The following is a 26,449-nucleotide window of genomic DNA, read 5'->3' as shown; positions in this document are numbered from 1 at the left end:
ACAGTTTTCACCCTTATTTGCTAGCTAGTAAATCCCTGGAGTTTCCACATCAGGGGCATTTCCTTTCTTGGAAGGATTTAGGGAACATGAACTACAGGTATTTCCATTTGTTACACAGTTTAAAAGGAGCATCATTATACTTCCTTTCTCTCTGGCCCCATTCTCTAATAAAAAAAAATGATTTTAAGCTTTGAATCAAGATGGCTTTTGGAATACAAGTGTCTCTTAGTATAAGTTATGAAGGCAGGAATTTTTGTCTCTTTTATTCATTGCTGTAATTTCCCACACCTAGAGCAATGCTTGGCCCTGGAATCAGTAATATTTGTTAAATGTTGAAATTCTGACACATGAAAACATTTTAATCAATGATGTTTGGTTACACATTCAATGAAATAAATGATGACCTGGCTGATGTGTCAGTATTGAAAGTATCTTTAGTAAATAAATATTATAGCTGGAAATTATATTTTAAAAGAATGTATCAGTGATAATTAAGCTAATATTCTTTTTAAAAAATTTAGTTATTTAAAAAATTATCATTTAACTTTTGATAATGAAAAGGTTCTTTTTCCCCCTTCAGGAGAATATTCTTTGATTTAGTTACTTAGTGCATCTGAAATTGGGATTAAAAGAGTAATAAAATTCCAAGTTTTTTTTTTTTTAAATCATGTATTTGGAGAATACGTATACTGAAAAGAAAGTTTGGTTTGATATAAGAAATTTAAACTGCAAAATGTTTGATTTTTGATCTTTAAAAATAATTTTCTTGAGAGAAAGAGAGAGAGCGAGCAAGCGAGAGCTTTTGCACAGGGTGGGTAGGGGCAGAGGGAGAGAGAGAATCTTAAGCAGGCTTCAGGCTCATTACAGCTGGATGCAGGCTTGATCTCACAACCCTGAGATCATGACCTGAGCCAAAATCAAGATTTGGGTGCTTAACCAACTGAGCCACCCAGGTGCACCTGATTTCTGAACATTTTGAAAATGCTATTTATTTCAGGACTAGTTTATGACTGTTTTGTAAAGTTGAATTAGCAGTTCACATAATTTGATTTCATCAAGTGTTCCTTCTACTCTACGACTCTGACTAGCTTTCTTTTATTTTAATAATATTAAATTCAAAGGTTATGAGAAGAGTTATGATAAAAAGAGTCTGTTTCAGATGCTCCTCCTTCAGCCACTCAGTCTCCTCTTTGAAAGCAACTTTTGGAGTCCCATTTCTTATATATGTTTTTAGAAATATTATATCCAGTAAGAACTATGTTAATATACAGATTTCTTTTTAAAAAATACATGAATGGTAGCATTTTATACATACTATTCTGTGTTTGGTTTTGTTTTGCTTTGTTTCGTTCAAAGCATCTTGGGATAACATTGCATATCAGTACTTAGAGGTCCTACAAAGTAGTCTTCTTTATTATTTAACCTGTTCCCCTATTGATGAGTATTTTGATTATTAATAATATCTTACTATAATACAATAGAACAAATAATTCTGTAATGAATATCTTCATATGTTATTACTTTTTGCGAGCATACTTCTAGGATAAATTGCTGGATATGGGCTTGCTAGATCAAAGGCTATATTGTTTGAGAGCTATTTGTATTAGCTTTTTATTAAATTTTGTCCTTTTTTCTATTGATTGATGCTCTTTCTTACTGATTTGTATTGGATTTTGGTCCTTTTCTCATTGATTCTTAGATACTCTCTAGATATTATGGGCTTGACTTTTTATCTTTGTGGTTATTGCTATTATTTTTACATTTTGTTGTCTTGTCACTTAATATTTTTTTAACCAAATAGAATTCCTTTTTTTCCCCCTTAGTTACAGATTTATCAAGGTATGAGTATGTGTCTGGCTTTTGCCTTTTGAATTATAAGTGTCTTTTTCATGGCAAGATTATTTAAAAAATCTAATTTTTCTAGTACTTTTGTTGTGTCTAAGCTTTTTATTTTTCTAGTTGATTTTGCTGTAAAGACTGGGTGAGAAATTCTTATTCTTTTTTCTCATGTAATCAGTTATTACAGGACATTTATTAAATAATCTGTCTTGGGGATCCCTGGGTGGCTCAGCGGTTTGGCGCCTCCCTTTGGCCAAGGGTGCGATCCTGGAGTCCCAGGATTGAGTTTGCATCGGGCTCCCTGCATGGAGCCTGCTTCTCCCTCCTCCTGTGTCTCTGCCCCTCTCTCTCTCTTTCTCTCTCTCTCTCATAAATAAATAAATAAATCTTTAAAAAAAATCTGTCTTTTCCCCAGTGATACTAGGTCATTTTTACTGAATTTCCATTTGACCTATCATTCTCTATTATCAACCTATTCACATACCAAAATATCACAGTTTTAATTCTAATTCTCTTAACTATAATACATTTAAATTTCTTCATTACTCTCTTTTAAGCTTTAGTTGACATTGTCTGTATTCTTACTTTAAAGGTGTTTTGTTGTGCATGTTTAACCTGAATTTAAGAAATTCTTTATTGTAGTTGCGGATAAATGGTGAAAAATTAGAAGAACTCTTATCTGAAAGAGCAGTACAATTTCGAGCCATTCAACGCCGACTATTAACAAGGTTCAAAGATAAAACACCTGCCCCCCTCCAACACCTGGACACCTTGCTAGATGGAACTTATAAGCAGGTAAGTATGTTATCAATGATTGTTTTCCACTACTAAACATAATTTTTATCCCTAGCCCTAGTTATACACTAGAACGTCAAGTTAGATATTTCTTCCCTGTGTACCTTAGAGCAGCAAATAGCAAACAAGCTTTAGAGTCAGAAAAACCTAGGATCAAAGTCCAGCTTTGTGACTTTCTAATTATGTGATCTTGAGTAAATTACATAAGATCTATCAGTTTCCACATTTTACCTCCCACAGTTATTGTGAAGATTTTTGATCATTTATGTGAAGCAGCCAGCCAGCACAATGCCAGGCACATAGTATGTGCTTGATAAATAGTAGCTATTATGCTTAGTATTAATATTAAATAATTTTTGGTGCATCTCATAATTATCACCATAATTCCTTAATTGTCCTACTGAGCAATGGCTTACACTTTCATTTTTTATGTCAGTTGATGTTTTGAGATGGAATTCTTAAACAGCTTTTATGTTCTTGTTCAAAAAGATTTATTTCTTCCTCTTCCTGATTCTTCTTTCCATTAGTAGTTTATCCTTCACATGGCTAGGGTGATCTGACTCTCATTCTTACAGTATTCTGTCACCAAAAGCTATTCAAAGTTGAAGTGATAGTTTTTAAAATTTAAAATTTTATGGGTAAGACCTCTGCCAGGTCCACTATACTGGAGTCAGCTTTGAATGACTACATATCTTATGACTTCTTAATTTTTTTTTTAAATTTATTATTTATGATAGAGAGAGAGAGAGAGAGAGAGGCAGAGACACAGGCAGAGGGAGAAGCAGGCTCCATGCACCGGGAGCTGGTCGTGGGATTCGATCCCAGGTCTCCAGGATCGTGCCCTGGGCCAAAGGCAGGCACCAAACCGCTGCGCCACCCAGGGATCCCTCTTATGACTTCTATACAAGATCACTAATCTGTTTCAAAATCAGTATTGGTCATATGAACATTTTGTTCATTTTTTATTTCAATTTTTTTGAGATAGTTATATGTTCAATTGCAGTTATAACAAAAAATACAGATAGATCTCATGTATTCTTTATTCACTTTCCTCCAGTTGTAACATTTTGCAAACCTACAGTATACCACAACCAGGATTTAGCATTGATAAAATCCATGGATTTTATTCAGAATTCCATGATTTTACTTGTGCTAGTTAGTGGTGGGTATGTGTGTTTTAAGCTCTATACAATTTTATCACATATGTAGGTTCATATATACACCACCACATTCAAGATAAACAGCTCCATCACCACAAAACTCTTGTCATGTTGCCTTTTATTGCCACCCCTACCCCCACTGCCCTCCTCTATCATATTCCGTTGGCTTTGAATGGACAAATCAGAGTTTTTTTCAGTTAGCTTCCCTAGAGGAAAGAAGAATAAGACATCAATAAATGTATTGATAATACAGTTGTTCTTGAAATATTCATGGTTATGTGAAAATTAGAAGCAATTTGAGAGACAGTCTGTAGAAGCAGTAGGGTACTAAAACACTGGGCTTGCAGTCCAAAGACCCCAGTTCTGTCACTTATTAGCTTTATGGCTTTTGGCAGTTGCCCTGACCCTCTCAGAACTTCAGTTTCTTTCTGTAAAATGGGATAAATACCATGTTGTTACAAAGATTCTGTTTGCCAATATATGTGGAAATGCTTGGCAAATTGTTTTACAAATCTAGATGGCCAGTTCCCTTTGTGCTGGTGCAATTATGACTCCCAACTCAGTTGCTAATGATGCTCTTTCTGTTCTATGTTTCTTTTCTTCTTAAGTATGCTTTTTGTTTTGGTTTGTTTTTCATTTCCTTTCTTTTTTTCCTCTCTACCTTCATGTTTCTTTGATGACTTTATCTCATTCTATACCTGCCTATGCTTGGGGCTAAAAATAGGCTGACTCTTGTCTTTAATGATACTCTATATTTTGGACATAATGGCAGAGGAGTGTGTAAAGGAAGTTGATGAGGATGTTTGATTTAATGCTTTCCATATTTTCTATATAGTAAGGCTTCCTTTGTCTTTTTTTTTTTTTGAATTTTTATTTATTTATGATAGTCACAGAGAGAGAAGGAGAGAGAGGCAGAGACAGGCAGAGGGAGAAGCAAGGCTCCATGCACCGGGAGCCTGATGTGGGATTCGATCCCAGGTCTCCAGGATCACGCCCTGGGCCAAAGGCAGGCGCCAAACTGCTGCGCCACCCAGGGATCCCATTCCTTTGTCTTTTGTATGTTTAAAGTGCTAGATTTTTTTTTTTTTTTGCTTAGTCTCAGTGTTGGGTTTTTCCATGATTTGTAATATTGCAGACAAGACGATTAAAACCATGGGTTTTAGCTTTAAATCCCCATTCATTTTAGATTAAAAAGAAAATGAATAAGCTTTTGAAAGATATGAATAGTATAAAGAATTTGACTTAGTTTTAATGTAATTTACTACTCAATTTTATTATATGTTCATATTAAATTATAGTGAGATATTGATTGTTCTCTATTTTAACTCTCTTTAGTTAACTTTTAATGACATATTTAATACATGGATATAATTTCCCCCCAAAATGATAAGGTTATACACTGTGCTAAATTCTCTATCATGGCCCTTTATCATCTCCTCAAAAATGTAATCACTTTTATGATTTTGTGTTTTTCCAGACCTTTTTTTTTTCCATTCAGAAATGAAGTATTATTTTATGAGGCTAAAATAATCCATAAATAGTATTATACTATATGTATTGGTATACTTCTCTTTTTCCTTTTTCTTCTAACAGTGTGTAGTGGAGCTCTTTCTGTATTAATGTATAGACCTACCTCTCTGTGTGTTATGTAGTATAATCTGTAGTATGGACAAACTATAGGTTATTAAAGAATGGATCATAATAGTAGTTTCAATGTTGAGTCTAACAGTGAGAAAAATCCCTTTTAGACATCCTACTGTGACCAAAAGGGATATGACATACTTCACTATCACATACTTTCTGTACCTAGTGTAAATTTTTTTTATCTTTATCCTTTGCCTGGGTAGGGGGCATGATTTAATTGGCCGATTAGCTGAATGCTTGATATAATGAGCCATGCTAGAGTTTGATCTTAATTTCCATGGCATGACTGTCAGTAGATTTTTAATGTGTTTTCCTAACATAGCAGCTTAAATTAGATCTGTTACCTGTGTAGAATCCTTGTTTTCTCATGTGTAGGGAGCATGTAATTTTTTTTTTGTTAATCATTCTGTGGGTCTTAGTGCCACCTTAGTTCAACCAGGAGCAGTTAAGAGAAGCACTCTGAGCTATCCAGTGAAAGATTTACATTTTATTGCATTTATCACCATGTATCTGGAGGATGTTTCATTGTTAGCATTTAATGAATAGTGATAATTGGCTTATGTGAAAATAGAAGCAGAAGCCAGTATCCTCCTAAAACTAGTGTGTAAACTCTCTGAAGGCAAGAACTTTTTTTTCTTTTGCTTTACTCACTGCTATTTTCTTAGGATGATAGATTTCTTGCCACATTATAGGTGCTTAATAAATATTTGCTCTATTAATGAATTCTTTATTGCCACTAACTAATATAATTTATTGAAACTATATTTTTGATAATAGCAACACTACAAAGAACAGATTGATAGAGAATTCTTTGAGTTCAGGCTCATGAATCATTGGGATGGTTTGTTTTAAAATCCCCAAATGCCACTAAAAGAAACTCTCTTCTGCCTTCCTAAATAATTTAGCAGAAACTGCAGGTACTGCTTGCTTACCTAATGAGCCCATGAAGTAGGCCTCTCACCTTTGTATGGCTTGCAGTTTAGGTATCTTTGATTTTGGTCCACAAGGGCCTAATAGAGAAAGCTGCTGCTTCTAAGGTTGTAGTAAGACATCCAACATTGTTTTCTTTAGATACATGCCAATAAGTGCTCTAGGGTTTAAAAGGACATATCTGAAGTATCCTAGTAAAATGATTAAGAACTCTATGTCTAGAGTTAGCTTGATTATGTTCTAGTCTTGGCTCTGTGACCTTTGGCAAATTACTTAAACAGAGAAAACAAAACCAATCCTAAGCATCAGTGTTCCTACCTGTAGAATGCTCCTTCTTTTATGGGGTTGTTATGAGGACTGAAATGTATAAACATGTAGATTGCTTAGGATAGTGCATGGTACAGAATGAGCTCTCAACAAATGTTAACTACAACTCTGGGAGACTGTTCTTCATTTTTATTTGACCTAGTTATACTATCTCAAAACAGCACTATTCATTTTTTCAGACAAAAGAGGTTATAATAATACATCATCTTTCTGAAATTTTGCTGTCAATCTCATAAATCTAGACCTCAGCTAAGAATGAGAAAGATCCTTTATCCTTATGGGCATCCCCACACTTCTTTGTGTGTTGTTTGGTTCCAGAGAGGATACCAAAAGGGAAGGGGGCATCAGGATCATGAGGTCAAGTGGATGTCCTTCCTGAATCCCTGATTGTTTCCCTAGAAGAAAAATTTTTAAAAATTTCACTCAAACACACACACACACACACACACACACACACACACACATTGCTTTGCATAAATGTACCAAATTATAGTTCCACAAGCAGTATAGGAAAATGTCTGTTTTCTGGGCATTATTGTTTTGATCTTTACAGTTTTTAACTGAAAAGAGAATATGATTGTTGTTTTATCTTTTTTTTCTTTGCTTATTAGTGATGTTGAATTTTTAAAAATGTTAATTAGCCATTTGTATTTGTTTTATAGTGATTTATGTGTGTATATTTTCTGTTCAGTAGTCTGTCAGGTAGTTCAGCTTTTTCTTGTTATTTTATGTATGTTAGGAATGGCAATCTTTTATCATACTTTTGTCATGCATAAAAATACATATATGAGGGATATAATCTCTTTTCATGTATGAAAAAAGTTTTACCAATTTGTTATTTGCCTTTTATTTTTATTTATAATGTTTTTTTTGACATGTAAAGTTTAAAAAGCAATTATGTAATAAAATCTATCCATTTTTTTCCTTTAGGCTTCTCTGCCTAAGAAAGCCTTTCCCATGCCAAGAGTACATGAATATCAACATGTAATTTATTCTAGCATTTTTATGTTATCATTTTTTATATATACTTTTAAAATCCATCTGGAACGTATTATGCAATTTAGTGGGAATCTAATCTCCCTGCCAAAAATGGTGAGCGAGTTGTCTCAGCCCCTGCTTATTATTACATAATCCATTTTTCTCTTGCTAAGCTAATGTACTACCTGTATCTTTAATGATTTTACTGTATAGCAAACCACCTCAAACCTTAGTGACTTAAAACAGCAGTAATTCATTGTTGTTCACTTGGGCAGTTCTGTTGATCTGGGCCATGCTTGGTTGATCTCCACTGGGCTCACTCATGTGTGTCCCTGGTCAGCTGATGGCTCAGCTGGAGACTGGATGGTGTGGGATGTACTTACTCACATATTTGGCAGTTGGCTCACAGTTAGATGGGATCATTGTACTACATGTCTCTCCTGGCCTAGTGGGCTGGCCTGGCATTATTCACACGATAGCTACAGGTCATAATGTACAACTGTCATTTAAGCTTCTGCCATGTGTCTAATTCTCTATAAGTTTTGACCAACCCAGATCAAAGAGGTAAGGAAATAAACCCTTCTTCCTTATTGGATGAGTAGAGAATTGTGGGCATTTTTGGTTATCTACCCTACTTTTTTTTTTTTCTTGAACATATACCAAATTAGCAAAATTGTTTAGAAGACAATTTTTTCCCTTCCATAACCCCTAGGTTTAGGTTTTTTATACTTTTGACTTCCAAACCTAAATTTTTGTTGTCATTGCAATATTATTTATTCATAATCAATTTGGTCCATGAACTCTGGAGATAATTTATCTTGTAATTAGGTTTGTCAAGAGTTGTTAAAAGCAAAGAGAGTATCTGTACTGTTTTCAGGTTAGTGAGACTGCCTGAATACTACTCACCTGTGCACTTAGTTATGGTCAGTTGTTTTGGGGATGGAATCTGTTATTCAGTCTCCTCGTAGGGCTCCACTTGTTCTGGGTATGCTTCATGGACATGTGACCTGTGCAATCACACAGAACCCCGTGTTTGATTTAAAGCCCTGTGGTTGCCATCTTGATATTCTTAATACTTTTGAACAAAAGGCCCTCTATTTTCCTTTTGCTCTGGGCCCTTCAAATAATGTAGATGGTCCTGGCCCTGTCAGGATACTAACTAATTTCTGATGAGTAGAATAAGCCAACTGGGAGTTCAGATACAGAAGAGAGTTCAAAAACAGAAAGGCTTTATGACCACCACCCCAGAGCTACCTGTGAGTTCCCCAGAGATGAAGAAAAAAGGGATGAAGTAGACATCAGTGAGAGCAACTCTGGGGGTAGCTTAATGGTTTCTCTCTGGGAAAGGCATCTTGGTTAACTGACCATGAGTGATAAGACTTATCTCATCATTCTGCAGTTAGTTGTTTTCAAGCAGTTGTGGGTACCAGCCTTGTTTTAGACTCCCAACAGGTGGGTCACTGGCTCCAAGATGTGCCATCAGTAATTATGAGTTCTGGTACACAAGGGGGTCAGCCAACCACTTTTCTCCCTTTTTCAACTGTAAGTCATTCCCAAAACCTGTATTTTTGATTGGCTAGGAACCCCAGAACACATATTTCCACATTGGCTTTTAAATCTTACTAGGAGGCCTTTCCCGCATAGCATCTACCTTCCATCCTATCACATTTCATTGAGGGCATCTACCAGGCACCCCTTCCTGAGGTCAGCCGGTGGCTGAAGCAAGGAGAGGAGGCTAGGGCTATCACTCTGGGAAAAGCATCTCATGATACTTACATTCTCCAGTGAATGAGGATTTCCCAGTTGCCCATTACAATTTTAATAATTTATTCTAGAATTTGGGAAAAAAAGTCTTCCTTTTTGAAGGAGGTTTCACCTTTACTTCTGGCTTTAAAGGCATAATGTTGAAAGAAAGTAACCATGTCAAGAATTTTTTTGTCAGCGTTTAGAAATCCAGATTTCCTCATGTGTACAACTGGAATGCTGCCTTGTCAGTCTGAATATATTTTTGGAGGACCTAAGAAAGGAAGTAAGGGAAGAGAAGGGAAATTCATGTTTATTGAGCATCTGTTGAGTCTGAGGTAAATTTCATTTATTACTTCAATTAAAAAATCACAGTCATCTTGTGAAGGTGGCATTGTTGTTCCCAATCATGGATCCCAAGTTATGGATGAAGAGCTTGAGACTCCAAGCAGGGTTAGGCAACTTGCTGTTACATAGATATTAAGCCATCTATTCCAAAGTCTGTGCTTTAGTATATCTTGTGGTATAGTTAGTCATTTCCACAGGGCAGATAGACATCCTAGGTTTTCTTTAGTGAAACTATAGTCAGGTTAAAGGAAAAGGAGATTCATGTAAACAATTTGTACATATTCATGTAATATATATATATATATGTATATATATTAGTGGTCATCCAATATTTGATGGGTATACACCTATCAGAAAGGTAGTAAAAGCTTCTGGAGAGTTCCCTAAAGTATATATTACATCTGAAACTTGAGTATCAGAGGAAGAAGTTTGTTAATGTGTTAGCTTATTCTGAAGTTCAATTTCTTTGCTATCAAATTATAATGCTAATTGCATTTGGAAGAAAAGCTTTGGCAAATAAGTTCTCTTTCATATTATAAAAATTTTATGTGCATTTGTTAGTCAAAGCAGGACTGATTGGCTGAATTGAAACTGGGGACATTTAGACTTACCCTACAGTTTGACTTGTGTTTTGATGCTTTTACGTGTGGTGAGTTTTTTTTTTTTTTTCCTTCCTGTTTGAACACTAACTCTCTGTTGTAGTAAAGGAAAAATGTTTACTAATCTAAAAGTTTGTGTCAGATGACATATGTGTGATGTAATGACTGATAGTCATTAGTGTTCTAGAAAGGCACTTGGCTGATTTTTCTTTTCTGCAAAACAGAGGTTGTATTAAGCATAATTTTAAACAGAGATCCTGTGGTTTGGAGTTTGCTTTTTGTTACTTTTTCTGTACTTAAAACTTCCTTCCACTTTGTTTATTTGTATGGTATTGATGTATAAAAATCATTTTAAGTCACGCAGAAGTCTAAGAGCTTTTGGTCCATGACTTTTTAAATGAGCATGATTTTGATGATTTTGGCTGATAACACAAAGGAATATGTGATGAAACATTTAGGCCTACTTTCTTCTTTGCCATTGGCAAGTAAAAACAATACACTGATAGACTGAGAAGGAGGTATCAGGGATTTGGTTATATTGCTTCATTTGTTTTTCTTCTAACTATTTAAGAGTGAAGAAGACATTCTTTCTCCTCTGAAGGAGATAGAATAAACAGGTGAGAAAGGGGGCATAGGAATTTGCAGCCATATGTTTGGGGATGAATGGAGGTGGTAAGTTAAAAAATGGAGTTTCTGTATTTTTACCCCATAATTCTACTCTTGGCTATTTATCTAAGAAAATAGCTCACAAAGGAAAAAAATACATCTATCAGGTTGGTTGTTTATAACACTAATCACTATAAACTAGCTTTCCATGGTTAGAAAGTAATTCGTTTTATTGTAGTGCTACCATTTGATATGATCTCATTTCATATCATCATTTCATTTAATTATTTTAAAAACCAGAATGATATAAACATCCCAAATAATTGAAAATAGCAGTTGGTATGTAGTAAGTTTCAAATAATGAAATAGTTGTATCTATAGTAGATGAGTGTGCAAAGATTTAGAAGGAATATAAAAAATTGAAAATAGTGCACATTTATTTTAGATGACTTTAAATTGTTAAGCCATTTCTGTTAATATGATCACAATTTGATAAGCATGAAAATAATTTTTCACAATATGTAAATGTACTTAACACTATTGAACTATATACTTAAAACAGGATAATAATTTTTTTGTTCTGTGTATTTTACCACAATTTTTTAAAAGTAATAACTTTTTAAAAAGTGAATGTGATCATTTGATGGTATTTTCTGAAGGAAGTATTTTCTCTCTCCTCTGTATACCCTATAAATTCATTTCTCTATTCTCTGAATGTTTAGAACTTCAGATTATTGTTCCATATATGAGTTAGTTTATTCCTATTCACTCAAAAAGGAGAAATTAGATAACTGAATGGTAGGCTTGAATGAATATGAATAAGTGTGAGGATTGTCTTATTCTATCACTTCACTAGTCCCTCAGTGAAACTAGAAGAAAATACAAAGCTCTTCTAAAATTATGTAAATTTTGCTTCCACTAAATCAGAGTCTAGAATATAATCTCCAAAGTGTGCTTGTTTTAAATATATCACTGATATATTCAGTATATGTGTGTGGCTATGACATCTGCTCCGACAGAAATATACTCCAAGAAAGAAATATGAGCCATATATCTAATTTAAGTTTTCTAGTAGTCACATTTAAAAAAACAAAATGCAACAAGTGAAATTAATCTTGATAATGTTTTATTTAACCCTATATATGTAAAATACTATTTCTACATTAATCAAAATTATCAAGACACTTTCTATTCCTTTCATAGTAAGTATTCAATACATTGTTTAGTTCACATCTGTAGCACATTTCAGGCTCTGAATAGCCATATGTGGCTAGTGGCTTCCTCAGCAGACATTACAGTTCTAGCTACAGATGATTGTGAACTCATAATTTTATGTCGTTTCTTGTAATGTCTCTTGTTTTTTTCTTTTTTCTAATCCTTAATTTATTGATTGATTATTTTTTTAAAAAAAGATATTTTATTTATTATTTAGAGAGACAGAGAGCGAAAGAATCTCAAGCAGACTACCTGCTGAGCAGGGAGCCTGATTTGGGACTATATCTCAGACCCTGAGGGATGCCTGGGTAGCTCAGTGGTTGAGCAACTGTCTTTGGCTGAAGTCGTGATCCCGAGGTCCTGGGATGGAGTCTGGCATTAGGCTCCCTGCAGGAAGCCTGGGCTTTTCCCTCTGCCTATGTCTCTGCCTCTCTCTCTTGTCTCTCATGAATGAATGAATGAATGAATGAATAAATAAATAAATAAATAAATAAAATCTTAATTAAAAAAAAATCTTAGGACTCTGAGATCATGACCTGAGCAGAAACCAAGAATCACATACTTAACGAGCTAAGCCACCCATGGCCTCTATTTTTATTTTTTAAAGATTTATTTATTTATTTTAGAGAGAGATCATGCAAATAGGGGGAGGGGCAGAGGGAATCTCAGACTCCCTGCTGAGTGCGGAGCCTTATTCTGGGCTCCATCTCCTGACCCTGCCATCATGACCTGAGCCCCCCAGCCATTCATCCTTTACTTGTTTTAAATTCTAGTTCATGATAAGAGTGTCATTGATGCAATGATTTTCACTTACTTGTTGTGAATAACAGGCAGTGGGAAGCTCTCTTAGATGGTTAGAGGACTACCGGGAATCTTTGCACACATAAACCATGCCTTCAGGTATTGTTGAAAACACACTCACACAGATACACACACATATCAAATTTAATGTCAACACACTTGGGTCCTAGTTCTAGCCCTTTATGTTTCTTTGACTTTGGGCATGTCACTTGGCTTCTTCACTTTTATCTTTGGACCCCTTAGAACCTGTCTGATAGGCATCCAGTATGGCGCTTACTTCTAGTAAAACTTTTAATAAATATTTATTGTATCTGCATAATAGTTAAAGCAACGGACTCTTAAATTTCCATCAATTCAGAATTTCAGAAACAAATGGGCCGTTAGGGTCATTTAGTGCCAGCCTGGAGTGTGTTTTTGGCCAGCCAACATTTGTTTGGTGGACGCTAATGATAGTGATCTAAGTAACAGGGCTTTTTGAAACTGAATTATTTTTCAAAGAAGATATACAAGTGCAGAACATTATTATGACATTGGAGTTATGCTTCCCTGGATTTACGTATGTAACACTAATTGACATTAATGGAAGGTGTACGTAAATCAAGAGGAAAACATACCCATTCATATATAAAAACATTCTATTCTTAATATCCATCTGGTATGCTTTAGTTCCCTGGGGCATATGGGTTTTTTTTATAAACTGAATGCATACCTCTTTATCTGCATTTTCATCAGTTGGTATTTGGTTTTTTTGCTTGCTAGTATTAGTTTGAACACCCACTTAGATTGTAAAGTCAGTATTAGGAGTTTATTTTGGCAAATTTTTCAGATTCATAAATTTGACCATCTGATATAAAATATTCTAAACCAAAAGTAATCAGGGGTACCTATTCTGCTAAAATTTCTATTTATTGTTTGATCTTTTTAAAATAATTAGTCCTTTGAGATATACTAAGAAACAAGATGTTTCTAATATTACAATAAAACTATTAATGAACCCATTAGAAGGAAATGAAAATCTTATCTTTTTTGTGTCAGTGATGAGAGAAAAAATATATAAGTGGCCTCTAATTATCTGTAATTGTATGAGTTTTCTTTCATTTATGTTATCTATCTTCCTGTTTAATGCTATCTAGCACAATTATTCCTTTTGTATTAGTTTTCTGTAAGTGGGGTTCTGAATGGTTTGAATTGTGAATTAACAATGATCACCATACTCTTAACCCTCCTCTGTTCTTTCCTTCCCTTCCCCCACTTTCTTTCTTTCTCTCAGTTAAGGAAAACAAAGCCAGAGAGATTATTTTATGATATTGCTTAACAAAATAAAGAGATGTATGGTCTTTATAGGATTATCTATGAACATCTAAGCAGTTATATCAATACTGATATGTGTCCTTGTCTATTAATATCCAGAAGGCTAATAGTGCCTTAAGTGTTGTTTGAAAGTACCAAATGTATGTTGGCAAATTGAATTTAGAATAAAAAAAAAGTACCAAATGTAACCAAAGATAAATTGAGGTGATATATTTTTAAAAAGATAATTTGTGAGACTCAGCTTTATATTCAGGAACAAGGTAGTAATAGATAAAATTGATTTAATCTGATTAAAATAAATGAATTTTGAACACCGGACTTTATTTTTTACTTTTTTTCAAATTCCAAAAAGCATTTATTACATACAGATTCAGTCCTTCCTGGCTGCTGCTTCCCTCATGGCTGCCAGGACATTGCTCAGCTCCTCTCTCTTCCTCCTGGCACGGATATGTGTCCCCACTCTTTTCTCAATGAATGTGAGGGTACTTTTGTCCTCGGAGACCTTGAATCCCCATGGCACTCTGCTCCTGTGGGGTGAAGCTGCACACCTCTCAGGTCATGTCCTACCCAAACTTGGTGTGCTCCGTGAGGCACACAGTGTGCTGTCAGCAGAGGCTGCATCACGTTGTGGCCCTTGTTGAGGCCCATAGCCCTAGGGTAGTGCAGAGCCATGGCTGCTTGCTGCTCCTCTGTGGCTCCAAAGGCAGAAGGAACATTGGACTGTAAGATATTTAAATATGTTGTAACTGTACTTGGGAATAATTAGTTAGAATGTTGTACAATAAAATCAGCAGATATGTAACTTCACTATTTTCCCTGATGGACTACCCTATATTGTTGTTTTTAGATTTTCTTTTATATGACTTCTAAATCTCTTTCAGAGAATTTCAGGAAAATCCAACTACCCTTCTTACTCAGATATTGATTCTTTACCCCCATCTAGGACTGGCTTCTAGTCAGCACTTAATATGCTTGTTTAGTCGATTCCTCATTTGGAATGATGGCCTCAAAGGCTATATTCTTGAAGAGGTGTTTTTCTATGGAAGTGATAGATTTTTTATGGGCCATCTCTCTCTGTATTTTATCCCACTTTTGTGATACAAGGTGAAAGTATGTAAGAGGATCAGCTCTTGCTAGTTGAGGCCATGGACTCAAGGAAGCTCACAGGTCCTGGTCTTTATGATCTAATGTGTCAACTTCTTGTCTGACATATTAGATAAGACTAATCTTCTGAATGTAATTAACTTAATTTTTAATTTGTTTTTGTCCTATCCCATTCTGAGACCTTCAGGGGATCTCCTTTGTCTATCTGGTTGAGACTTCTCTCTCTGGCATTCAAAGATCTCTGAAGAATGGGACCCAGCTCCTCCTAATCTTAACTCTCATTTCTGCAAGACATACATGCCAGTCAAGTTAACCTATTCTCTTAAAAAAAAAAAAAAAACAACTTTTATTGGTGTATAATTTTCATACTACAAAATTCATCCATGGGAATCTACCATTTAATGAATTTTAGTGTATTCATAGAGTTGTGCAAATATTAGTTCAATATAGTTTTAGAACATTACCATTATCCTCTAAAACTCCCTTATGCCCATTTGTACTTAATCCCCCCTTCCACCCCTAACACCAAGAAACTACTAATCTACTTTTTGTCTAAGTTGGTCTTTTTTGGATATTTAATATAGTTAGAATTGTACAATAATTAGTCTTTTGGATCTGAGTCTGTTACCTAACATAATGTTGTTGAGGTTCATCCATGTTGTAGAATGTGTCAGCAGTTTGTTCCTTTTAATTGTTGAATAGTATCCCATTGTATGAATACACTACATTTTGTTTTTAATCAGTTGATAGGTGAATTGTTTTCATTTTTGACTAATGAATAATGCTGCTGTGAACATTTATCATATGTCGTTATGTGGATATATATTTTGTTTGTTCTTGGTAGATTATTGAGAGTAGACTTGCAGCATCATATGTAAATTTTTGTTTAACTTTTTATGTCATACTTTTTCCTCAGTGTTGTATCATTTTCTATTTCCATCAGCAGTATATGAGGATTTCTTCCTCTTCTTCAAGATCAGTCCTTCACTTGACCTTTTTCATCTTCCACTAGTTTCTGGAATAATAACTTACTCATCATTTATTCTGACTGTTATATTTTTTATCTCTCCCTCTCTCTGTTCCTTCCTTATAGCCTATAGACGTGTTGAGGTTTATCCTGGCACAGATTTGCCTCCTGCAACTTTTCTTTGTATTTCTCTTCTACATGTAACCCATTCTTCCTTTTTTCCCTCTGCACACTTGTCTCATCAGAAAACTACTTTTCTACTTTATTCTCTCATTTTCCATTTCATTTATCTGTCCCCTTTATATTGTGTTTAAAAACCTGCATATATGAACTCTATTAACGAATTTTTAAGCATACAGAATAGTTTTGTTGACAGTATGCACATTGTGGTACAGAATATCTCCAGAATTTTTCATTTTGCATGACTGAAATTCTACCCACTGCACCGGACCTCCCTTTTCTACCCCCTTCTGCTTCTACTCTTGGCACCCACCATTTTACTTTCTGCTTCTATGAGTTTGATTACTTTAGATGTCTCATATAAGTGGAATCATTTAGTATTTTTTCTTCTGTGATTCGCTTATTTCACTTAACATAATGTCCTCAAAGTTCATCCAGTTTTCACAAATGGCAGAATTTCCTTCTTTTTAATATAACATATGTTACATCATATAATACTATTACTATATATTATATACATATTTATACATATATACATACAATAATACTATATATTATATGCATATTTACATATATTATATACAACCCCCCCCCACATTTTTTTTAATTCCTCTGTTCACAGACATTTAGATTGTTTCCATATCTTGGGTACTGTGAATAATGCTGCAATGAAAATGGGAGTGCAGATATCTCTTTGAAATAATGATTTTGGTTCTTTTGGATAAATACTCAAGAGTGGGACTGCTGGATCATATTGTAGTTTTATTTTAAATCTTTTGAGGAGCCTCTATACTGTTTTCCATAATGGCTATACCATTTTTCATGCAACTAATAGTGTACAAGTGTTCCAGTTTCTCTACATCCTTGCCAACATTGATTTTTTTTTATAATGGCTCTCCTGATAGGTATTTATTATCAGATTGTAGGAGTTCTTTGTATCTTTTGAATATAGCCCCTTATTTATATATGTAATATGTAAATATTTTTTTCCATTCCGTAGATTGCCTTTCACTCTGTTGATTATTTCCTTTGCTATGTGGAAGCTTCTTCATTTGATATAGTCCTATTTTTGCTTTTGTTACCTATGCTATTGGTGTCCTATCCAGTAACTCACTGCCAGGTCCAATGTTATGAGAGATAATACATTGACTCTGTAGATCACTTTGGGTAGTATGGATATTTTGACAGTATTAAGTCTTTCACTCTATGAACATGGAATATCTTTACAATTATTTGTCTTTCATTATCCTTTCACTTTTAATATGGTTTTTGCCCCTGTTGCTGTTGCCTCTGACCTTCTGATTGCCAAATCCATTAAATATTATTTTGGTTATAATATTACAGAGTCTTTTAAAAATTTATATTTATTTATTTGAGAGAGAGTGTGAATGAGAGAGCACGAGCAGGGGGAGGGGCAGAGAGAGAGAAAAAGAGAATCCCAAGCAGACTTCCCACTAAGTGTGGAGTGCCACTCAGGGCTTGTTCTCAAGACACTCATGACCTGAGCTGAAATCAAGGGTCAGGAGCTCAATTGGCTGAGCCACCCAGGCACCCCTCTACCATGTTTAATTTTGTCATCCAATCATAACTTTTTTGAAAGCTTCCTTGGCTGTCTTAATGTATAACCATTCTTAAAACTGTTTTTTGCTGTCTTCATAGACTACTTTTCCTTCTACCTTTAAATGTTGATGTATACCATTGACCTACTGCTCTTCTCTCTTAACATGCTATGTCCAGATTATTTCCATATGATTCATATATTCCTTATGGGACATTTTGGTGTTTACTCATGTTTAAAATCCTATGTTAGGCACTGTGAGGGGATAGGTGATAAAAATTAACCAAAAATATCTCTACTTACTTCCATATTCAATTAATATATATTTCAACTAGGATATCCCATCTCATCATACAAAAAATATGTTCATAACCCATTTAATTAATTGCATACACCACTGAGGGATCATGACTCATTGAGAAACATTGAGGATAGAGTAGAAAACAGGTCTGAAGACTGAGCCTAGTGGTCCTTCAATGTTTAAAGCCCATTAGGGATTGCTCATCCCTGAAGTAACTGGTCTAGACAAAAAATACTATTTAAAATTATTTTAGTTACTGTAAAATAATATATAATCTGACTTCTTTTTTTCCATTGGATTTTAGGGTACTATTTTCTCTTTCTTTCTTTTCCTGATTTGTAATAGCCCTGCTGATTTCTAATTTACTAGTTCTAGAGGTTTAGCAGGTTACCAAGTTTGTTTAATATATATATTAAGAACAGCGAGTGCTAAGCAGAGGCCTAAACTTCTTATTAGTGTTTTATGTAAATTTGTTTTAGGACATGGGTTTTATTTATGAATCTATTTTGGGACTTCAGGCATATTCTGCTTTTACTGTCTTCACTAACCCCTCATAAATTCTTTTTTTTTTTTTTAAGGTTTTCTTAAGTAATCTCTATACCTAACGTGGGGCTCAAACTTACAACCCCAAGATCGAGAGATTTTTTGGGTGAAGTGATACAGAGAGTGCCTTTGACATTTGTACCATTTAGGTAGTTCAGAACATCATATTTAAAAGAAGACTTGTGTTGGCACATTTTTAATTTAGAAAAGAAGATAAAATTATGTAGGAGGTTAAATTTGGGTTGTGCACATGTAGAAGTGAACCACAGAAGAATTTAGAATTTTCTTTTTTCCCCACCTCATATACCTCAAGTATAATGCAGGCCCTATGTATACATAAGGGAATAATTAAATACAGAAATGGAGCCTACTTGTTAGCCAGAAAGGATGCCTGGAACATGTGGATAAGCTTGGATATTTGTCTAATGTTAATTGGAATATTGGTTTTCAGTTGAAGATGCCAAATCTTCAGAAAAGTAATTGGATTTAGCTTCCTATTTAGCAAACTACTTCAAATCCCTGAAGTATCCCACATCCGAAACTAATTTTTCTTGATTGTATCAAGTTTAGTCATGAACAGAACAAGGGTTGACATAGTTTTTTAATATTTAAAATATTTCTTGACAAGGTTTCAACACTCTTGCTTGTCCACAAACCTTGTTAGGTTCACTAACGACAGATGAAATCTTAGGTTCTATGGAACCAGTTTTACAACTTTGCAAAACTTTCTTCTTAAAATAAGCGAATTTATTCCTTTTTCCTATACATTTAGGTTTAAACTCAAGTTTTAATCAGATTTCAAGAAACAACACAAAAATGGTATATCTCTTACTGCTTTTTATATAAATGTATATGTGTGCTTAATATAGCTCCTTCAGATTCAGCCTAGGAAATGTATTTTGTGGTGATTCTTAAGTCTTGAAAGTGTTATCCAGACTACAAATGTTTAATGTGTGTCAAAATATTTTAAAATAGTTTAAAAAACTTAAGAAAGAATAGGATATTTTATTGAAATTCAGGGATTAAAAGATTAAGATATTACTCTATCAAATATTTATTGAGCAACTATTTATCAATTTCTTTGTGATTGGAAAAGTTATATAAAACTGTTTATGATATGACTGATAACTGCAAGGAACATGACTTTCCTATAGTGATGATAATTATAAAGATAGACAAATATTACCTTTTAGTCTGGTCTTCTGCCATTGAAGATGATAAATATTCAAAAAGATACAGTGGTCCTTAAGTAAACTGTGAGCAGATATGTCATATATAATTTTTTAGTAAAATGTTTTAGATGAAGATCATTGTACTTGATGTTAACAGTGACTAATAGGAGCTATAATAACAATAGATTATTTTAATTTTTTTGTACTAGGACCCATCTTGTTAGAAAAAATTTGTAGCCATACTTCTATGTCATTTTTCTTACAGGACCTCAAAGTTATTTAGCAGACAAGTACTGTACATTTCAGTTGAAGTGGATTTTTCATCTGGTTTTAGTCTGTTTCCCGGATAAAAATAACTACCAGATCTAATGTTTACTCTTGTGCCCCATTGCCTAGCACAGAGCCTGGTGTGGCACATAGTAGGGCACAACACATTATTTTTTGAACTTGATGGTCCTGCCCCAATGGTAGTTAGTTAGCATTTCTTCAGGGAGCTTCTGAAGGCATGCCTTATGTCTCTGCCAAAAATTTCCTCTGGGACCAGGATATTATTTTGCTAATGAGATATGTACTTTACAACTTACATATTTAGACCTAACTCATTCCCACTCCTGGAGTTGAACAGTCATTGCAGGTACTATGGGCAATGCTTCTAATCCTCCTTTGCTATGATTATGTTTTAACTATTGAGTTGTTTGAGAACTCTGTTTTGTCACTGTGGAATTTTTATGATCTCTTTGTACTTAGAAAGCAATTATCATCTTGGAACAAAATAGGCTCTATCATCTTTCTGGTGTTAAGTAATGAGTGTTTGAAAGGTTTATGCTGTATATCATTTGAGGTAAGTTATTTTTTACATTCCAATTAGGTTTTACAGTTCTTTTTTAAATGTGTTTTTCATGAGCCTGAATCATAGATTCTGATGAGGTACTTTATTTTACCAGATTTTCATTTCTAGCTTGATAGTGTTCTCCTTGATTTTGGCTTTTATTCTTAAAAGAAAAATTATTTACCATAAAGTCTTAAAAGCTGATGGCTGCAATGTTTAGTATAGTTTAATAGGGATGCTAGGAAATAATTGGTTACCTAGTACCTAGGAAAAGAGCCAGTTTTTCACTATGAATTAGTTCTTCTGGATTCCTCATAGTCCACACTAGGTTATGAGCTAAATGACAGTTCCTTTAGCCTCCAATCAACAGGTCCAGATACAATACAATATGTTTCAATAGTAAATGGAGGGAGAACCAGGCATTCCTATAACTCTCAGTGCCTGAGAAATCTTACAGGCTCACTTCTACTCTCAGCCATTATAACTTTCAGCTTTGTCAAGATGGAGAGTCCACTGGGACCATGAATGATGATTTAGTTAATCATTCCCTTAGTAAGATCTAGGCTGAGTTTAATTTTTTGTTTTGAATTTCTTTTTTTTTCTAAATAAAAATTTGTTTTCTTAGGAGAGACTTCTATAATAGTAATTACCAGCTCAAAGAACAGGGACATTTTAAGGCTATAATCTAAATGACCAGGTAATTGCTAATTTTGTGAGTAGATAGTGCCATCAGCAGCATAGAATGTGCAAGAGGGATTCTTTAATTTTTCCCTGACGGTATCTTCCCTAGTAGATACATCAGGATAACTATTTCACGAGCACCTTACAGGGAATCTGCAAAAGAATGTGTCTATATAGTCCTGTGCTAGACCATCCAGTCCAATTAAAGAGAACAAAGAGTTGCATATGGAAACACACAGGGAATACTGTCACAAATAGCTAAAGAGAGGGGCTGGCCATTGGCTCTTTGCTTACAGTGAATTAAAAACCAAACCAAACCCAGCGTAAGTGAACTATGAGCAGATGTGTCATATATAATTTTTTAGTTAAAATGTTTTAGATGAAGATCATTGTACTTGATGCTAAAAGTGACTAATAGGAGCTATAATAACTCAACAATAGATTATTTTGATTTTTTTGTACTAGGACCCATCTTGTTAGAAAAAATTTGTAGCCATGCTTCAATGTCATTTTCCTTCATGGACTAAGAAGGAGGCAGCGCATGAGTGCCCCTGCAGTCTTCCCTTATTTGGGATTTAGATCAGTTAGTAGGAATTTTTTTGATTGTTTCAGGCCTGCAAATATCCCTGTTTGTTAGGCGAGACAGGAGAGAAAGGGGAAAATGACCTAAAAGGGGCAGGCAATGATTGGCTTTTGATTTGATTACATAGTGGAATGACTTTAAGTTATACCCACAAAGAAAACTTTTACAAAAATCTCTTTTAAAGCAATCAGAAATAATTTCATTTTATGTACCTTTTGAAAAAATTGTGTTAAATAGCATTATGGTGGAAAATTTGTAAAATTCAAACAAATGCAAAACACAAAAATTAAAATGAACGTAATTCCTTATGAACATTCTTTTTCTGTGTGTATACATTATTTTATTTTATTTTATTTAAAAAAATTTTTTTTAGATTTATTTATTTATTCATTCAGAGAGAGAGAGAGGCAGAGAGAGAAGCGGGCTCCATGCAGGGAGCCTGACGTGGGACTCGATCCCGGGTCTCCAGGATCACGCCCTGGGCTGTAGGCGGCGCTAAACCGCTGCGCCACCGGGGCTGCCCATGTATACATTATTTTAAAAATTGGGAGGGCAGCCTGGGTGGCTCAGCGGTTTAGCACCGCCTTCAGCCCAGGGCCTGATCCTGGAGACCTGGGATGGAGTCCCAGGTCGGGCTCCCTGCATGGAGCTTGCTTCTCCCTCTGCCTATGTCTCTGCCTCTCTGTCTCTCTGTCTCTCTGTGTGTGTGTGTGTGTGTGTGTGTGTCTCTCATGAATAAAAAAATAAAATCTTTAAAAACAATTGGGATCATTGTATAAAAGATGTGCTTGTGGTCCTTTTTTAAAAATTTCATCTCAGGAATATTTTTCATGGTAGAAATGGTGTTTAAAGCATAGGACCCGCAGTCAAATTCCCTCTTTCTTAGTGGTTTTATATAGTTTGTCTCTGAGCCTTGTTGTGGCATCTTCTTTTACATGTGCTTTCTGAACTCCTGGGTCTAGTCCACAATGCTGTCTTAAACTTTTATCGAGAGTAGTATACTAACCCCCCATAAGTCTCTTATTTTCTACTAGTTTTTCTTTTCAAATGTATACTTGTTCAGTTCCATTTTGGCACATAATGGGCTAAAAGAGTCTTTTGAGGACTGTTCTGTGACATTAACACAATTTATGGTATTGTCTCTTTGGGGAAATTCCTTCTATGAGTTTAAATACCCTACCAATAAACACACTTTTGGAATGTTATAATTAATTTAAGTTGTATACTTCCCGTTTTTAGGATTTCATATTCCTATATTTATGGCATTGCAGTTGGCCTTAGTCATCTAGCTCAACCTTCTATTGGGTATAGAAACTCTTCTAATGCACTCTGAGATTGCACTAGCAAATAATATTCATCTCCTATGCCAATTCTGAACAGTTGGTGGTGGCTGCCTAAAATGCTGACTTGAGAAGGATTCTGAGGTTTTATTCAGGCTCTAAGGCAAATGTTTCCATAACTGTTTAGCAGAGTCAGTCAAAGGGGTGGGGATTGGGAGTGTTTTAGTATATGCCTGACTATAAGAAAGATTTTCTGGCTGAACTGGGTTTTCACTGTCAACCCTTAGAAAAAAAGTCTCAGTATTTTCTCTTTCTGATGGCCAATCTTTCATTCAGCCAGGTTATTTAGAAACTTAACAAAAGGATTAAAGGACAGAAAAGAGAGCATGTAATGAAGAGGAGTGGAAATAGTGTTTCTGCTTACCTGTGTTCACTGTTTGAGCTTGGCCACTTTCTTTAGTTGACGGAGACTATCTGTGGCATATACAGCTACTAGGTTCTAGGTCCTGTAAAGGCAGGGGCCCTTTCTGTCTTGTTCACTCTGTCAAGCACACTGCCTGGCCTATGGTAGGTAACTCTAAATTGATAGAGTGAATAAATGAATATTGCCCCTGACATCTTTGCAGGAAACTTAAGATTAGCTCTTAGTGCTCTTGAAAGTTATACAGTTTTGGTTCCTCTAGTGCCTAAAGTAGGTTTTTTCATTACAGATAGGTCAGCAGAAGGATGATGGATAGATTTTCACCCTTGATTATGAAGACTAAGAATTGATCATGTCCCCGACCCTCTCCCTTGGGAGACAGAGTATGTGGCCAGTGTGTCACAGTCCCTTCTTGCAGTGCAATTCTGAGGCTTGGGCACATAGTCCATACCTCTTTTGTCAAGCTTTGGAGCTAGGTCATGGAGGTCTTTTCACAGTTGAAACCATTTTTGCTCAATTAATTGGATGAAAACAAAGGCTGGCCCCATGCCCTATGGTTATTGCTTTACAGTCAAGAGGCACAGATTGAATTCCAGGCTCCCCAGGTCCAGGACCGGAATGCTGTGGTGGTTCTGCCCCTGTGGAGAGAGCTGGGTTTAAAAGGATCTTGTAGCCACCTTTCTGGTTGACTTAATAGGGGAGAAGGTAACCCTGTAGGAGAAGCTTTTCCCAGTCTAGGGAAGTATTTAGAAGAAATTCTGGGAACATGTTAACAAAATTCCTTAGAGGTTTTTGATCTTTTCCTCTCTTTTAAAAAGAAACAACAAACAAAACATGCCAATCAGATGGCAGAGTCCAGAGTCTTTCATGTTACAATGTGTCCATTTACTACAGCATTTAGTAGGCCAATAATGCCTTTAGCTTGAAGTAGTTAACAAGCATACCTTGCAGTGTTACTTTTATTTTTTGCTCCCTGTAGCACTTAGCAAAATCCCATTATGCAATTGGGTATTATTAAATGTTAAAAAGTTAATTTGTTCTGCATTCCATTAAAATTGCACTTTTTTTTTCATGCGTATTGGTCCTTACATCTTGTTTAAAACCTATAATTTAAGCTCCCACTGTAGTAAAGTCTTAAGTAACCTTTTGCCCTTGTTACCTTAATTATTTCAGGAGGATTGTGACAGTGGGCTAACTTTTTGTTAGCTAATGAAAATATCTGTTATTTAAAAAGCAAAATGTGGACTTGGAGTTTTAGTTAAAATTGTACATCAATAATGAAATAAAATGTACTTTTTATTAAGGAAAATAGAGTGTAAAAGTGTTGCTTGCTTTATTTTTGAAATAACCATGCTTTGGCTAAGGCCAAACAATTGATCAAACATTGATGGAAATGAGCAGCTTATTTTCACTTAAAGTACTTAAAATATTTGCTTTTTAAATGTAATCATTTTCCAAATAAAGTCATTGCCACCTTATATTAATATGCTTAGTGATTATAATACAGTAACAAAATTCTGTGAAACTAGATCCTAATGGTGATGTGGCAAAAATATCTTTCATTATTTGATTCCAAATATATTAAATAATTTTGGGGGAATAATTTGTAGGGAATAAATAAATAATTTTAGGGATTGAAATTTACTGAGACTGTGCTAAATATTTTTATAGCACTTGGTGTCTTATTTGGCTTCCTTTTATTTGATATACTAAACCACCAGGTTTAGAGAGAAAATTACTGACAATTGCAAGCTGTACTCAGCAGTTGAGAATCTCTGACATCTGAAGCCTTTATGATTAACTTGGGATTTTTTTAGCCTAGAGAATTTAGGTCCTATGTCCCCCCCCCTCCTCCAATAAAAGGAGGGGGTAGGCAGAGAAAGATATGAACAGATCCTGAGAATAATGGATTTTTGGAGTTTAAGAAAGTTTTAGAAATTATGTTTAGTTATGTCATTCACAAAAGAATAAGAAAAAGTCAGTAACTCGTAACTCTTCAACGTATCAGAGATGGGACAAGAACTGCAGCCTCTGAGGCAGTTTGGTGGACTTGAAAGAGATTTTGGGTTGAAACAGACCTGAGTTTCAACCTTGACTTCACTGTTAACTACCTTTGTGACCATGGGCAGATTATTAAAACTCTCTGAGCCATAGTTTCCTCTTCTGTAAAATGGGGATAGTTTTCTGTTTTAGGGGCATTGAGTGATTTTATGAGATAATGGATTTGGAGGGCTGGTTCAGGTTTTGGCTCTTCTAAGTACTTAGTTGATGGGGCTCCTTTACCTTTACCAGGCTTGTGTTTCTTCCTACAACATGGGATTGTCTTAACAGCAGTTCATTTATGAAAAATAAGGTCCTGGTTGTTTTGGCTCTGAGGTCTAGGTTTGTTGCTGGCCCAGGACCAGACACTTGGGGGCACTAGTATACACTTGACTTTTGACCATGCCATTAGAAGATTTGGGCAGGGATCCAGTCCAAGGCTGTTCCACGCTTTTTGACTATGGCTTATGGACTCATGAATTTCTCCACTCTCA

The 26,449-nt window shown here is 35.0% G+C and overlaps 1 protein-coding gene and 1 pseudogene across 19 annotated transcripts in view; one reads left to right on the top strand and one right to left on the bottom strand.

The window, feature by feature from the left end:
- BBS9 (Bardet-Biedl syndrome 9) overlaps positions 1-26,449 on the top strand; it is a 431,432-nt gene that overhangs the window by 230,140 nt on the left and 174,843 nt on the right. For all 19 annotated transcript variants that reach the window (XR_013356572.1, XM_077856234.1, XM_077856239.1 and 16 more), the window contains one exon: positions 2,482-2,634. Coding sequence is in view for 18 of the 19 variants with exons in the window: in XM_077856234.1 (XP_077712360.1) it covers positions 2,482-2,634 (153 nt within the window). In the remaining variant the exon portion in view is untranslated. The remainder of the gene's footprint in view (positions 1-2,481; positions 2,635-26,449) is intronic.
- On the bottom strand, positions 14,667-14,968 carry LOC144288273 (large ribosomal subunit protein eL36 pseudogene; annotated as a pseudogene).

Source organism: Canis aureus, chromosome 18 (genome assembly GCF_053574225.1).
Source record: "Canis aureus isolate CA01 chromosome 18, VMU_Caureus_v.1.0, whole genome shotgun sequence".
Classification (NCBI taxonomy): Eukaryota; Metazoa; Chordata; class Mammalia; order Carnivora; family Canidae; genus Canis; species Canis aureus.
This window is presented reverse-complemented; position numbering and strand designations above follow the sequence as displayed.